This window comes from Phalacrocorax carbo, chromosome 6 (genome assembly GCF_963921805.1).
Source record: "Phalacrocorax carbo chromosome 6, bPhaCar2.1, whole genome shotgun sequence".
Taxonomy (NCBI): domain Eukaryota; kingdom Metazoa; phylum Chordata; class Aves; order Suliformes; family Phalacrocoracidae; genus Phalacrocorax; species Phalacrocorax carbo.
In genome coordinates, this window is record NC_087518.1 from 17,311,412 (window position 1) to 17,326,391 (window position 14,980).

General features: G+C 62.0%; 1 protein-coding gene across 1 annotated transcript; it reads right to left on the bottom strand.

Moving 5' to 3' along the window:
* Positions 1-767: 767 nt before the first annotated feature.
* On the bottom strand, positions 768-12,834 carry LOC135313998 (U3 small nucleolar RNA-interacting protein 2-like). Its single transcript, XM_064455663.1, has 23 exons — positions 12,724-12,834; positions 12,319-12,456; positions 11,524-11,700; positions 10,938-11,093; positions 10,383-10,484; positions 9,940-10,042; positions 9,615-9,668; positions 9,230-9,360; positions 5,011-5,116; positions 4,114-4,309; positions 3,927-4,045; positions 3,751-3,833; positions 3,594-3,635; positions 3,223-3,349; positions 2,877-3,001; positions 2,530-2,622; positions 2,329-2,429; positions 2,089-2,223; positions 1,838-1,900; positions 1,609-1,754; positions 1,409-1,488; positions 1,214-1,287; positions 768-1,120 (listed from the first exon to the last, which is right to left on the bottom strand). Exons 1-23 carry the CDS (start codon positions 12,832-12,834, stop codon positions 1,015-1,017), a joined length of 2,568 nt encoding a protein of 855 aa, XP_064311733.1. The 3' UTR covers positions 768-1,014.
* Between the last annotated feature and the right edge of the window lie 2,146 nt (positions 12,835-14,980).

The window sequence follows — 14,980 nt, forward strand, 5'->3', positions numbered from 1 at the left end:
GGGGGGGCGGGGGGGCTGAGACTGACTCCCTCTTCCTCCTCCCGCTACGGGGCTGGGGTTTATCTGTACCGGGGCACCCCCCTTGTCGCAGGGACCCCTCTGTACCCTGTCCCCTTGCTCCCAGGGGCTGGTGCCGCCCAACCTGTAGCTGGGCTAAGCTGGGCTGCAGCCCCCAGCCCCTCGGGCACGCTGAGACTCTTTTCTCTTCCACACACGAGGCCCGGGACGAGGCCCGCGGGGCTCCCCTCGCTCGAAGGCTGCTGGGCACTCGGAGGGGCCGGACGCCCTCCCGCGCGCTCAGCCGCAGGGACGCACAACTGCGGGGGGCGGCCGCGTTCCCCGCTTACTAGTTGCCACGCGCCTGGAGGGTTCCACCAGCTGGCAGCGGGCGGGGGGGGCAGGGTGGGACGGGGCTCCTCGCTCCCCTCCCCGGGGCACGGGGCCCCGCCGCGCGCATACTGGTTGCCACGCGCCTGGACGGTTCCACCAGCTGGCACTGGGCGGGGGGGGGGAGGGGTGGGACGGGGCTCCTCGCTCCCCTCCCCGGGGCACGGGGCCCCGCCGCGCCGTAGGAGCCGAGGTGGGGCCCCGGGGCCCGGCGGGGCCAGCGCCGAGGTGGGTGGGCAGACAGGTCGGTGCCAGGGGACGGGCAGGAGGAGGCAGGGGGGCAGGCCAGGGCGGCAGGAGCCGTGGGGCATTAGACATGGTAATTTAGGTGAATAAAGTGGATTTGGTTTGGTTTGGGTTTGGTGTTGTTCTTTTATTTATTTATTTATTTATTTTAAAACAGAGTCCTCCAGAGCTCAGGTCTGGCCAAAGCTGAGGGAAGAGGGCAGACCCTCACAGAGGGCAGAGCCGCAGCATGATCTGGGTGCCAGCAGGGTCAGGGGGCCACGCGCCATCCCCCGCTCCGGCGCTGCCGGCCCCAGGAGGGTGGTTGCACGAAGGACATGGGGCGCAGCACCAGGGACCAGGGTTTCATGACCCAGGTGCAGCGGCTCCGGGGCCAGCGGGCTAGGAGCTGTCAGGGACATGGGAGCTGGGGGCTGTAGCCCTCCGCTTCAGGGGGATGATGCAGATGCTGTTTTTGGCTTCTTTGATTCTCCACCACCGGCCAAGCCTGCAGATGAGAGAGATGGGGGTCACCCTCCACCGAGCCCTCGAGGCAGTGGAGGCTGTGCCCCCAGCCAGCGCTGGGGAAGGGGGACGGTACCGGTGCTCCTGCCCGAGGCCGGCCACCAGGAAGTCACCGGCTGCCGAGAACTCGAGGCTGTTGACAAAACCCACCTGGAGGGGACAGGGCAGGGCGAGAGGCTCGCACAGCCTCCTCCTGCTGCCCAGGGAGGGGAGAACCCGCCGAGAGACACCCCCAGCCCAGCTCCAGCATCCCCAACCTCCTGACCCATACCAACGGGATAGCCCAGAGGGGCTCCAGCTTCCGAAATCCCTCACTGCACTTCCAGAGCTTCACACTAGCACTGTGGGAGCCTAGGGTAGAGAGAGGAGACTGCCATGCACCCCAACCTGGGGCAGGGGCAGGGGCAGGGGCAGGGGCAGGACAGACCCCCTGCACCCCCAAACCCTTGCTCCAAAGCAGCTGCCCCACACCTGTAGCCAGGAGGTCACTGTTGCGCAGGGCAGCCACCGCTGAGATCCAGTACGGCTGCTGCAGGCCCTGGGCGTCCTGCATGCCGTGCGCCTGCCGGGCCAGCGCCAGCGGCTTCTTCTTCGCCAGCCCCCACAGGGCTACAGACCTACCAGGGAGGGGAGGCATGAGGGGGTTGCAGGAGGGGGCTTTGCCTACCTACCCCAGGCACTGTCGCGGCCCCGTGCTCACCCGTCATCGGCACCCGACACCACGTGCTCCTCGCTGATGAGCTGGATACAATCAATGGAGCCCCTACAAAGAGAAGGGGCAACTACCATCAGTTACAAGTGTGCTTTGGGATCCTGCTTAGGAGACAAGGGCTCAACGGGACATCAGTGTCTCCAGTATGTCAGCAGGCTTCTGGTGGTGCTTGGCACCCTCACACCACTGCCCCAGCCGGACCCACCTGCCCACAGCCCCCTCTCCTGCCCCAGACCTACTGGTGCCCATAAAACACGAGCTGTGACTCCTCCGGGATCTTCCAGAGCCGCACGGTGCCGTCCCGTCCCCCCGCCGTCACACAGCACTCCCGGCTCAGGCTGTCCAGCCCTGTGATGATATCCTGGTGCCCGAACCTGGAGGGGAGGTGGCAAAGAGCTGCGGAAGGCACAGCCCCCCGCCACATTTCCTCCCCCAGGTGAGGGAGGCTCAGTGGGGTGTGTGTTTCCCCAGGCTCTTACAGGGTCTCCATGTATGCGTTCTCCGCCACGTTCCAGACCTTGACGCAGCGGTCATGGGAGGCACTGTACAGCTGGTGCGTGCCCTTCCGGAAGGACAGGCCCTGCAGACGGACAGCCGGACATAGGGGGAGTGGTGAGGGGCACCGGGGAGGGCAGTGCTGCCTGGCCCTGCAGGCGTCGCAGCCAATGTCCCCGACTCACCGAGACGGCATCGCGGTGCCCAGTGAAGATGTGCAGGCGCTTGCAGGTGGCGGTGTCCCAGACCATGATCAGCTTGTTCCTGTCTCCCGTAGCCTGGCAGAACACAGGGGATACCCAAGACCTGCCCCACGAGGACCCACCACACATCCCAGCCTATGCTCCCACCCCATGTGCTTTGGGGGGGTCCCAGGGACGCCTTCTTGGCTCCAGCGGAGGTAGGGGCTGCTTGAAGCCAGCAAAGTACACCTGGGCACGAGATACCGCTCTCCGCAGGACCCCAGGAGGAGATGCACTCCCCACCAGCACCCCTCCACCACACATGGCAGCACCAGCCCCCTCTCCCGTACCAGGTACTTGCCATCCGATGAGATGGCCATGCAGAGGACGTGGGATGCGTGCCCCATGTGCCGCTCCTCGGTGCCCTTCTTCCCCCCAGGCACCGCGCACAGCCTCTTCCCGCTCTCCACCTCCCCTACGGGAAAGGCATCGCCGTCACGCCCTGGGAACCTCCCAACATATTGGAAAGCGCCAACGAGCCTCCCACAGAGCCCAAAACGATGCACGTGCACATCCCCGGAAGGGGCAGGGGCCCAGCCACCTCCACAGGCACCCACGCTCCTGCTGCTGCAGGGTCCCTCCCTGCAGGGTTCAGGCTGGGGGAACAGCCAGTCGCGGCCCCAAGGGAACACTTGCATTTGATGAGGGAGCCGTCCTTGGAGGCCGAAAAGATGAACCTGTCATCTGGAGAGATGACCAGGCAGGTGACGGGCAGCTGGTGCCCCCGCAGCACTCGAATGCTGGCTGGATCTGGAGGCTGCACCTGCAGGGAGAGCGGGATATGAGCTGGGCCTCCCTCGGTCCCTTCCCCCGGCATGGGAGTACCCAAGCACAGCACCCTCCCTCCTCCAGGGCACCAGCCCCCGGCACCCTGGGCAGAAGGAGGGCCCTGGTCCCGGAGCCAGCACAGTAACTCGGGGTGCCGGCCCTGGCTGTGCCCGAGTGCCCCCCAAAGCCGGCACTTAGAGCCTGGCAGCCCCCTGGCGCCCCCAGCGCTGGGCACTTACATCTTTGGCGACCAGGCGCTGCAGCCGACCCTTCTGCTCCAGCTGGGCAAGAAGCGGGAGGCTCAGCGGAGGCGGCCCCGGCCCCGCGGGAGCGGGGCAGAGCCCGCCGCCGCCGCCGCTGCCGGGACTGGGGGGACGCGCCCGCCCCGCTGCTCACCACGTCCTCCTTCAGCCGGTCGCCGATGAGATCCGCCGGATGCGTCTCCTCCTCCTCCTCCTCTGCCGCCGCCCGCTCCTCCTCTGTGGCGGACGCGGGGCGTGAGGGCCGGGCTCAGCACCGAGGGCCGCACGCCCCTCTGCCCCACCGGGGTACCGGCACCGGGCGGCACTCACCGTGCCGGCGGAGCTCCTCCAGGTACAGCTTGGCCAGGCGCAGCTTCTTCTCCTGCGGCGTCTCCTCCACCTCCTCCTCTACCGCCGCCTCCCGCCGCCGCCGCCGTCCCAACGACGGGCTGCGGGGACAGGCGTGAGCACCGGCACCGGCACCGGCACCGGCTTCCCCCCGCGGCGCGGCTCGTACCTCTCCGGCTCGGAGTCGCTGGACACCTCCTCGTCGACGGGCCGGACGGCCGCCGCCCGCGACCTCCTCTCGGCGCCCAGGACCTGAGGAACGAACCGGGGTGACCCCAGGGACGGAATCGGACGGGACGGGACGGGACGGGACGGGACGGGACGGGACAAGGACGCCCACAGGAGCGACCTCGCCGGGGCAGTTACTCCTCATCCCGCCCCGTCACGCCCCGCCTCAGCCCCCTCCGCCCGGCCCGGCCCAGCCCGACCCTAGCCGAGGTCCCGCCGCCCCGCGTGGGGCTTTGGCCCTACAGCTGCCCGCCGCCGCCATGCTGCCGCTCCACGTGCTGCCCGCCCCGCCGGCTGCAGGGGCGCGCCCCGCGCCTATTGGCTGCAGCCGACTAGGTCCCCCTCCCGCCGCGCCTGCGGCCCCGCCCCCGCTTCCTATCGGCGGGCCGCGCTGTCACTCGAGTAGTGACGACTCCGCCGCGCCCCCCGGTGCTGCTGGGCCTGCCCCCTCGGCGACACGGCCCGCCCCCTGGTGCTGACAGCCACGCCCCCTCGGCGGCTTGCCCCGCCCCCGGTGCTGCTGGCCCCGGCCTCTCGGCCCAACGACACGCCCCCTGGTGCTGCCTGGCTTCTGGTCCCGTAGCACGGCCTTTGCGGGCTGCCAAGGACCCCGGCCTTGGCTGTCGCCGGGGGTAGTGGTGGGACGGCCTGTCCCGGTGATGCTCTAAAGCGCTCAAACCGGCTTTTGTTCGGAAGCTTTATTTTGCGCATTTAGTGTCTTCTCTCTGGCACCTGGGGAGGCGTGGAAGGGCAGCGGGAGCACCCTTCGGCTGCTCCAAGTTAGGCAACAGGCTCGCTTCCTCAAGGATAAGCAGCCAAAGAGTGTCACCACGCGTACCCAGAGCATCCTGGAAGGGCTGCTGACTGCTGGTGGGTGGTCTCCCTTTTGGAGATTGCTCAAAGGCGACGGCTCCGCGGAGGGCTTGGTTTCCCGGTGTGACCTCCTGAGGGCGAAAAGGGGAAAAGGGGATAGCAGCATTAAGGTGTGACCCTCTCAGGACCATAAAGCCCCGTTGTGTTAGGTAAAATGGCCACTCAGAAGGCAGTTAACGCCCACGATTTTGTCTCTTCACCGGCCGAAGGGATAGATAAGCTGTACGATCTTTTGGAGGTGCACCGATCTCGCCCCTCACCCCGGGGACAAGATTGGGTGAAAAAACATTGGTTTCAACCGCAGAGTGTAGTAGACAGGATAAGGGTAGCGTAGAAGGAAGCTAGGGTTAGACCAGGGAAAGGAAAAGCTGTAATTTGCGCAGTCCTGGGAGCGAGTCTGTCAGCAGCGGTGGAAGAGAGGAAACGGAGGCTTTGTCAAGCCGATGTCACAATAGACTCACTGCAGGTGGTCATAAAGTCACTGCAGGAACAATTGGGAGGGAAACAAGCGATTGTTGCAGGAGGAGAGAAATCAAAATGCCATACTGAAGGAAGAATTGAGGGGTCAACTTTTGAGGGAAGCAGATACACTGGCGGAGGTAGAGGTGAAACTTTCAGAGAAAGGGGTACGGCAAGTTTACCCTCAGGGAGACTTGCAGAGGGCAAGGGAAACTGTAGAAAGCTTCCCTCACATGTATCCACTCTTTAAAACAGAGTACTTGTATGAGAAGAATAACGATGACCGTCCTCAGGTTCTCACCAAAGAAGTCCCATTTACAGCAACCGAAGTAGCAAAGTTGAAAAAAGACTTTGCAAGAACTCCGAAGGAATCGGAGACAGAATATGTGTGGAGAGTGTCCCTGTCAGCAGGGGGGGATGGAATTTTGTTGTCGGAGAAAGAAGCAGAAGGATATTGGGGTTATTAACTACAGGTAATCGCCGAGCCCCATGGTCATTAACCCAGAGGGCTGCGTATTGGGCCGGAGGGCTGAACCCTTTGGAGAGGGGAGATCCCCTTGCCATAACAGGTACGGTGGATCAACTAGTGGAAAGCGTGCAGAAAGCAGCCTGTCTCCAAACGATGTATGATCGGGAGCTCAAGCCCAACCAGAGTTCCCCGATGATGATGCCTGTAGACCCAGGGAGGATGACTCCCCTGATCCGGGGACTCCCTGACTCCCTGAAACCCACTGGGATCCAATTACAGGGGAAAATTCAAAATAATTCCGCAGGAGAAAGAACTGCGGCCACTCTGGAAGGGATAATAACCCCTGACCATTGGCGGTTGGGAAGGAAAGTGTGGACATGGAGGGAGGTAGCGCAGGAATTAATTAATTTTGGGAGAAAATATGGCCCTGATGGTGGATCGTTCCAAAAAACCGAAACAAGGGTTGTACGGTCTGCGGAGCAAGTTAACAATCGGCAGCTGTCAATTGGGAAGGGCCAGGATTTGAGGCCACTCCGCAACAATCATCCCGGGAGAGAGAGACCCCTAAGTCGACAGGGGTTATGGCATCTAGGGCTTCAGAAGGGCATTCCTCGAGACCTGATGGATGGACTCCCGACCCCAAAATTGGAAAAACTTGTACAGAAATGGTCAGGGAAGAAGGCCACTCTCGGATTAGTTGCCGCTGCTCCACCCCTGATAGATCTTGAGGGGGAGCTGACTAGGGAAAAGGCGGAAAACTAGACCCTCCGTTCCCCGAAGGTGAGGAGAGGAGCGGAGGATGGATGTTTGTAAGACAACTCACCTTGAATCTAAGAGGGGATTTATTAGTCACAGTAGCTGTAGGACCAAGGAAAAGACCGGTAATTTTTCTAATTGATACTGGGCCACAAATCACCACACTGATGCAGACCGAAGCAGAACGGTGCGGGATCTCTATCCCATCTAGAAATCTAATCCTCTTAAATGCTCTGGGAAAAACACAGTCAATGCCTATGAGTTCAGTGGCACTATGGTTCCCAGGAGAGGAAGCCCCCATCAATACCATGGTAGCCATAGGACCTTTTCAGACAAACATTTTAGGCATGGCTGCGTTGAAGGGAAGGCAGTGGCATGACACCCAGGGGAAGTCGTGGTCTTTTGGCATCCCCCAGGTCAGGCAATTAACTGAAACATCTTGGGCGGAGGTGCGCCTATTGCAAACGGCACCTGCCCTTCCCCCCTCCAAGATTACCAACGTAAAACCCTATGCGTTGCCGCTAGGAGCCAGGGAAGGGATAGCCCCAGTAGCTGAGGATCTCAAACAGCAGGGAATTTTAGTGTTTACTCACTCCCCGTACAATTCACCAGTGTGGCCAGTACGCAACCCTAATGGAAAATGGCGCCTGACCATTGACTATCGGCGACTGAATGCAAACACTGGCCCCCTGACTGCGGCTGTACCCAACATAGCCGAATTACTTGCGGCCATTCAAGAACAGGCCCACCCTATCTTAGCAACCATTGATGTGAAGGACATGTTTTTTATGGTTCAACTCCAGGAGTGTGATCGAGACCAATTTGCTTTTACCTGGGAAGGACAACAGTATACTTTTACCCATTTGCCTCAGGCATATAAACACTCGCCTACCTTGGCCCACCATGCCCCAGCACAGGAATTGGCAATAATCCCATCAGAAAGAGAGGTCAAAGTCTATCAGTATATTGATGACATACTAAAAGGGGGACATACCATAGCTTCGGTGCAGACTATGCAGGACAGAACTATTAATCATCTGGAAGGAACAGGCCTTCAAATACCCAAAGAAAAAATACAAGCCCCTGCCAGTGAAGTTAAGTTGTGGGGCATCTGGTGGAAAGGAGGGTCAGCCTGTATTCCTCAGGACACCCTCTCAGCGTTAGATCAGGTAAAAATTCCGGAAGGAAAAAAGGAGCTGCAACACACCTTGGGATTCTTGGTCTTTTGGAGAAAGCATAAGCCGAAATTTGCAATAATGGCACGTCCCTTATATGACCTGTTGCGAAAGAGGGTGATTTGGAAATGGACTCCAGCTCACGATGAGGCACTGCAGCTTTTGGTGTTTGAAGCAAGCACCCATCAAACTTTGGGCCCTATCCACCCCACCGACCCAGTTCAAATTGAATGGGGGTTGGCACACTGGGGATCGTCAACTCATTTTTGGCAGAAAGGAGCAGAAGGTCCCATTCGACCGACTGGGTTTTATTCTAGGAGTTTTAAGGATGCTGAAAAGTGGTACTCCAGCTGGGAAAAGGGTTTGTTTGTAGTGAGCTTAGCTCTTAGAGAAGCGGAGCGAACCATACGCCAACAACCTATAGTTTTAAGGGGACCCTTTAAGGTAATTAAGCCTGTGTTAGCAGGGACCCCTCCCCCTGACGGGGTGGCCCAAAGGGGTACTGTGAGGAAACGGTATGCTAAAATCGAACATTACTGTAGTGTTTTTACAGTCACTGAAGGTACCGCAAAGGTGTTAAACATACAGGAAGAAGCGACAAACCTTCTGGAGGAGGACACCCCTCCTCCTTCTGTAGTTAGGATTGCCCCGCCATTTTCGGAGGAGCTGCGAAACGTATGGTTCGCAGACGCCTCCGCCAAACGAGAGGGCCAACAGTGGAAGTATCGGGCTGTAGCTATTCATGTGGATACCTAGAGGGAAATAATTCCTGAAGGCGAGGGCAGTGCCCAAGTGGGAGAGTTAGTGGCGGTATGGAGTGTGTTTAATAGCGAGGGAAAAGCAGGGACTCCGGTGTACATCTACACTGACTCGTTTGCAGTATTCAAAGGGTGCACAGAATGGCTCCCTTTTTGGGAACAGAACCACTGGGAGGTAAATCGGGTGCCAGTGTGGCAAAAGGAGAGCTGTCGGAGTCAGAGCGTTGGTGGCTTTGTAGCTCCCGCACTCGGCCATGTCGGCCCCAGGCAGCGCAGGCTCCGGCTTCTCCTTCCCTCTGTTTTGCAGCCCAGCCCAGCCCAGCAGCTGGTGCTTCGTGGCAAAGACGAAGCGTGTGGGCAGGTGATGCCCTGCACCACGGGAAAAAGCGGCTGTCCTGCTGCTCTCCAGAGGACGCCAGCTCCTCTGGGGCTGAGGTCTCTTCTCTCCTGTTAGACTTTGGGAAGAGGAGATACCCCAAGCCGCAGAGCATCCTAGGGCTGGGGCTGCTGCTTTGTCTCCGCCTGAGCAGAGTCCTCGCTGGGGGCTGAGTGCCACCTTGTCCATGCCCTCAGCAGCCGGAAGCTCAGCCGTTGCAGGTTAAACCTCGACTCAGCCTTCCTCAAGCTGAGGATGAGGAGCGCCTGTGTCGCCAGGGAGGAGACCAGGAGACTCGTGTCTCTCCCTGCATCTTGAAGGACTGTGGGGACAAAGCAGCAGAGGTGAGGTGACAGCCCTGTGTCCCCTCCAGGCAGGGCACGTTGTGCCCCGTGATTCCAGGGCCAGGAGGGAGCCGGGGGGCGGGAGGCTCAGCTGGGTGCTGCCGGTCAGGAATGTGCCCCTCCAGAAACAGCCCCCTCCCCGGAGACACGCACACGCTGGGAGTAGAGCCCCCCTCTCCCAGGGGGGAGCTCTGTGCCGGGGTCCTTCCTCCTCCCCACTGCCCTCACTCACCCTCTCTGATGTACTGCAACTCCTCGTGCCCATCCACCTGCCGTCCGATGAGCCCTGAGGGGATGCAACCCGTTGGGGACCCTGCTGCCTGTTGGGGACCCCGCTGCCCATTGGAGAACCCTCCCCCCGGCCCACCTGGCCAGCACAGCTCCCCGGGGAGGGCTGACCCTGGGCTGCGGCATCGGGGAGGGGATGGATGAGCCTCCTGCCAGCCCCGCCTGCACAGCCAGGGGTGGGACGGGCAGAAGGAGTGCCCCACAGGTCCTGCGCTGGGCCACAGGGACCCTGGGAGAAGGAGGGAGGGACCACGGGACTCGTGGCTCACCGATGAACCTGACAGCTTCCCGCCGCAGGGACTCCTGCGGGCTCCGCAGGTAGGACTGGCTCTGGCGCAGGTATTCCTTGGCCCTGCTCCTGTTCCTGGCCAGCTGGAGGGAGGAGGAGGGTGCACGGTTGGCGCAGAGCTGCCCCCCTATCGGGCCTCCCCCCCCGCCCAGGGCCACCCTCCTTCCCCCCAGCAGGACATTCCCAGCTCCCTGCCGTGTGGCATCGGGGTTCGGAGGGAGCAGAGGGCTCCCCAGGGACGCTGGGGTGCCGTCCTGCTGGCAGGGTGCCCTTTGGGACTCCGGGGGAGAGGACAGCCTGGGGCAGAGCCTGCTCCAGGAGGGTGCGTACCGCCATGGGGGCACAGCCCCCCCCGTCCCCCGTGCTGGGCATGGGGCAGGGCTCACCCAGGGCGGAACCTGGGGGCGCTGGGGCTGTGCGTACCAGGCACTCGCTGATCCTCCATGCCTGCACGGTCTTGCCCAGCTGGGCCAGCTGCCGCCACTTCAGGAACTGTCCAGCACTGCTGAGGGTTTCCTGGGAGGCCTGGTGAGTAGCAGAGATGCCACCACCACCGCCAGGGACACAAGACCCTGTGTCCCCCCTCTTTGGAGGGCTCAGAGCCTGCCCTGCCCGTGCAGGGAAGACGCACCAGCTGGGGACTGATGCTGCCACCGGGTTCAGCACCCTGGGGGAATATAAGGGCAGCCACCCTCTCTGGGTGGAAGCCTGTCAGGCTCTAGTGTTTTGGCCTTGGTGACCCCAGGCTGCTGCAGAGCCACAGCGCCGTCTCTGGGGCTGCAGGGACTCACGCCAGGGGTTGTGCGGAGGGAGCTGGGTGGGATAGGGACCTAATCCCGGGGAGCGGGAGGAGAAAGGCAGCAGCGGGCAGGGAGGTGCCTGGTGCTAGGGACCCAGCGAGCTAGACCTCATGGCGACACACTTTTAAAGGGTCCAGCACCGCCCTGCCCAAAGAACAGGTCAGGTTGGGAGTCCCACCTTGGCCACATTCTTGTCCTCGTCGTGCAGGTGAAAGAGCAGTGGCAGCAGGCTGCCCCACACCACCTCCTTCATCTTCTTCCTTTTGGCATCCACCACAACCCCCATTGTGTTTTGGAAGAGCCGGATGGAGAGCTCCCGCACAGTGCTCGACTCCTGGTGCAGGAGAGGAAGAGGACCTCAGTCTCAAGCCTATGGCAAGCAAGGGGCCCAAAACAGCTGCAGGCAGCCCTGCTCCAAAAGGGAGCAAGCTGTGGTGTAGAGAAGGTCTGCCCAGGGAGGCTAGGGTCCCTGGGGCTGGGGGTTGGAGAAGGAGACCCTGCGGAGGGCTGGAGGATGCTGCCAGGGCAGGGTGTGCATCAGTGGGGCTCAGCACGTCTGCCAACGCCCTGCAATCATCATCTCTGCCGCGACAGGGAGGCTGAGCCAGGGTGGGTCCACGTGGGGGGTTTGGGACGCAGCACAGAGCTGCCAAGGGCAGCGATGGGGTCTGGGGGCTGCGGGGCAAAGCATCCCCCTGCAGAGCATGGGAGGCATGAATGGAGGTGCCTGTTGAGAGGGGCACGGGTCTCTCCCCCAGCCTTACGTCGCTGAAGAGCGGCTGGAGCTTCTCAGCCAGCGCCAGGGCAGTCAGGCTGAGCGTCTTCCCCTCCAGCAGCCGGAGCAGGTTGCTGAGCAGGGACAGGGCGATGGCGCTGGCATCACTGTCAGCACCCTGCAGCTGCTCCATGACATACGGCAGCAGGACGAGGGTTTTCCTTGCCTGTTGGAGACACACCATCTCCTTTTTGTAAAGGAGCGACCTACCAGAGGGGTGAAAACCCTCTCCGCGCAGACTGGCCTCCCACTAGCTTCTCAGCAGGCAGTGCAGGTCACAAGGGCAAGGTCCTGGCAGACAGGGCTTACCGCCATGGCCGTGAGAAGAGCAGGGCGCAGAGGGTGAGGACAGACAGCTCTGGCTCCTTGCCAGCCCCTTGGCTACCCCCTTCTCCACCAGACCCCCTGGGTAGGCTGGTGGGCACCTGGCACTGCCTGGAAAGCTGCCCGAGCTGCCAGCAGCCCCTGCCGCAGCTGCTGCGTTTCACCCCGGGGCTCAGCACCCCACGGTCAGGCTCTGCACACCCCACGCTCGGGCTGGTCACTCTGCCACCAGCACCCCTGCCAGGACGTGCTGGCAGCAGAAGCCCCTTCCCCTCGGCACTACTGCCTCTCTCCTTGCACGGCACAGTCATGGGGCAGAGGGCGGGGCAGGCAGGAGAGCTGGCAGCAGCCGGCACGGCTCCCTGTGCCCAGAAAAGCCCGGGCCACCACGTTACCCGTCACCCACTGCTCCCTCCACCCTGGGCTGCTGTCCCGGCTGTCCCTGCTGCCCCCTACTCACCGTGTCGGGCCTCTCACTGAGCCTGAGGAGGCCCCTGAGCACCAGGCTGGGCATCCCCAGGCACTGGCTCTGCAGATACATGGGGAAGATTTCCAGGGCGCGGTCCAGCTCTTCACTGAGGCTGGTGCAGCCCAACATCTGAAACACACACAGCGGGAGCTGGTGAGGTGTGGTGCTGCCTCCAACCACTACCTCAGGGCAAGGATGCTGGGTCACGACCAAGCCCAGACACAGGCAGCAGGGACTGTGGAGAAGCCCCGTGCCCCACACTCCGCCACACTGGTTGCTCGCCTGCTCCTCCACGGCAACAACCAGAGCCCATCTGCTGCCCCAGCTCCCCCCACAGCAGCTGGCATGGGAGAGCTGAGCATCGGAGAGAGCTTGGAACAGTGCCGTCAGGCTCACCTCAACGAGGAAGACCATGGCGATCATCTCCCAGGTGGGCTCCTCCACACTGAGGAGTTCTGCCAGATGGCAGAAGATGGTGGAGAGCAGGGGTCTTGGGGTCTTCATCATCTCCCTGGCAGGGGGAAGGAGGCACCATCAGGCCTGAGCCAGGCAGACACATATCTTTGGGGTTTGCACCACTCTGGGCATCACCCACCTGCAGCGCTTTCTTTGGGCAACGGGAGCCCTCTGCCATCTGTGCCCCCAAGGGAGGGGGTGACGTGGGGTGATGGTCCCCGAGGAGCAAGGGAGAAGGGCCTCTCACCTGGCCACAATGCGGACTCCCATGAGGTGGGTCTGGCTGCTGAGCAGGGCATCCCAGCCACCCTGCGCCTCAATGGCCAGCGCCTGGCTCTCAAAGCCCATGCTGCAGAGCAGCACTCTCATGGACTGCACCACAGACCTGCACAAAGAGAAATGCTCAGCTCCCACTGGCATCCCTGCCTTGGCTCCAGGTAGCTGGCAGGGATGAGAGGACAGGGATGGAGCACCTGATGGGACCGAGCAGATCCTCTTGGTGCTCCCTCCAAAAGATGTGCACCTCCTGCACCGTCAACTCCGTGGTGAATGACACTTGGAAAAGCAGTGCCAGGAAAAGCTGGGGGAAAATCGCCTCCACCTCCCGCAGGCAGGTGCGCTGCAGGAGGATCTCGCTTACCGTCCTGGCTGCCTGCAGAAGACAGCTAGACACTGAGACGTCCCTACGCCCCTGGGGACGTCAAGGCTTGGGATGGGCAGGGAAGGAGAGTGGAGGCCCTGGACAGCCGAGAGCAGCCCCAGAGGTCAGTGAGGCCTCATCCAGTAACTCACAGCCAGGGAGAGGACGCGGGGGTTGTCCCCAGTAGAGGTGGAGGTCTTGCACGGCGACTGGTTCATCAGCCTGCTGAGCAGCTCCTGCAGCACCTTCTCCGCAACCTGGGGCTTGGAGAGTGTCACCTTCCACATGCGCATCGCAACACTGCGGGGAGCCGGGGCTCTGTCAGCAGGGACACCCCGGAGGATGGCCAGGCTGAAGTCCCTCGGGAGGGTCTTAGGGCCCCTCTCCCGGAGTGAGAGGACCCCCAAAGGCTGGTGGGCCCCGTACCAGGTACATGTTGGGGAGCACTGCAACAGGCTGGCCACCACCGTGCTGGGCTGTTTGTGCATCAGCACCAGCAGGGCCCTCTCCAGGCTGTTGAGGGCTACCACCGCCCTGATGAAGGGCAGGTTTCTGTAGATGGCCCACACGATGTTCAGCACCTGGACGACAGACACAGAAGGGAGTGGGGGCGTCAGCGGGGTGAGCGCAGCTGTTTACCCAGCTCCCACTGGGAGCCGCTTTGCATTCCTGCTGCAGTACGCTGGCTTGAGATGGCATCAGTGCTGGTCAGGCACAGGGCCCAGGGAGGAACGATCCTCTGGTGGGCCCGAGTGTTGGCTGTGCCACCCACGGGCTACTCACCTGTCCCATCGGGAAGGCGGGGTCTGCCACAAGGACTTCCACCATGTGGGCAGCCACCCTGATGCTGTAGGCGCTTGGGGCTCTCAAGCTCTTGATGGCCATGAGGATGATGTCTACCTGGTCAGAGGGCTGGAGGTGGTACTTGAACATCTGTGCGATGAAGGAGAGGAGGGGAGGTTTGTCACCTAGAGCATCACACAGAGCATCTTGGCTGTGCAGTGAGAGTGGGATGCAGAGCCAGGCTGCGCTGGGGAGGAGACCGATGGTGGGGGTCAGGGTTCTGTGGGGAAGCGGAGCTTGCTGCGGGCTTTTGCCTAGCCTCCGCTCAGGAACAGCGTGAGCCCACATCATCCCCACGCATCAGGTGTCCCTTCACTCATGCTGACCACCCCAGGCAGGAGCCGAAGGCACTTCTTACCGAAAAGATTTCGTTAGCGCTGCTTTTTTGCGAGATCTGCCCGTCCTCCCAGAGCTGCAGCTGCCCTGTGTCATGCAGCCAGGGCCACCTGCCTGGGGAGGACAAGAACCAGGGTGCTCAGAGAGAGGGTGCAGAGCTGGAGGTGCAGTCTGAGAGCTTTAGGCAGAAAAGTCACTAGTAAAGGAAGAGGGCACCCAGGCAGGTCTGGGGAGCAGATACCCAGGGAGGGTCTGGGGCTATTGCGAACGGGGGCAAGGGGAAATGGCTCTTTCGACTGCAGGCAGGCAGGCTGGATCAGGCTTTCTCTCACCAAGGAGAGTGGTCCCTGGCTGCCCGTGCCTGGGGACACCCAGCCC

Coding starts and splice junctions, on each gene's coding strand:
- LOC135313998 (XM_064455663.1), bottom strand. CDS start 12,834: ATGATGAAGACCCCAAGACCCCTGCTCTCCACCATCTTCTGCCATCTG. Junction 9,361..9,614: donor GTTGCAGTACATCAGAGAGG/GTGAGTGAGGGC, acceptor TTGTCCCCACAG/TCCTTCAAGATGCAGGGAGA. Junction 2,430..2,529: donor GGCACCGCGATGCCGTCTCG/GTGAGTCGGGGA, acceptor GTCCGTCTGCAG/GGCCTGTCCTTCCGGAAGGG.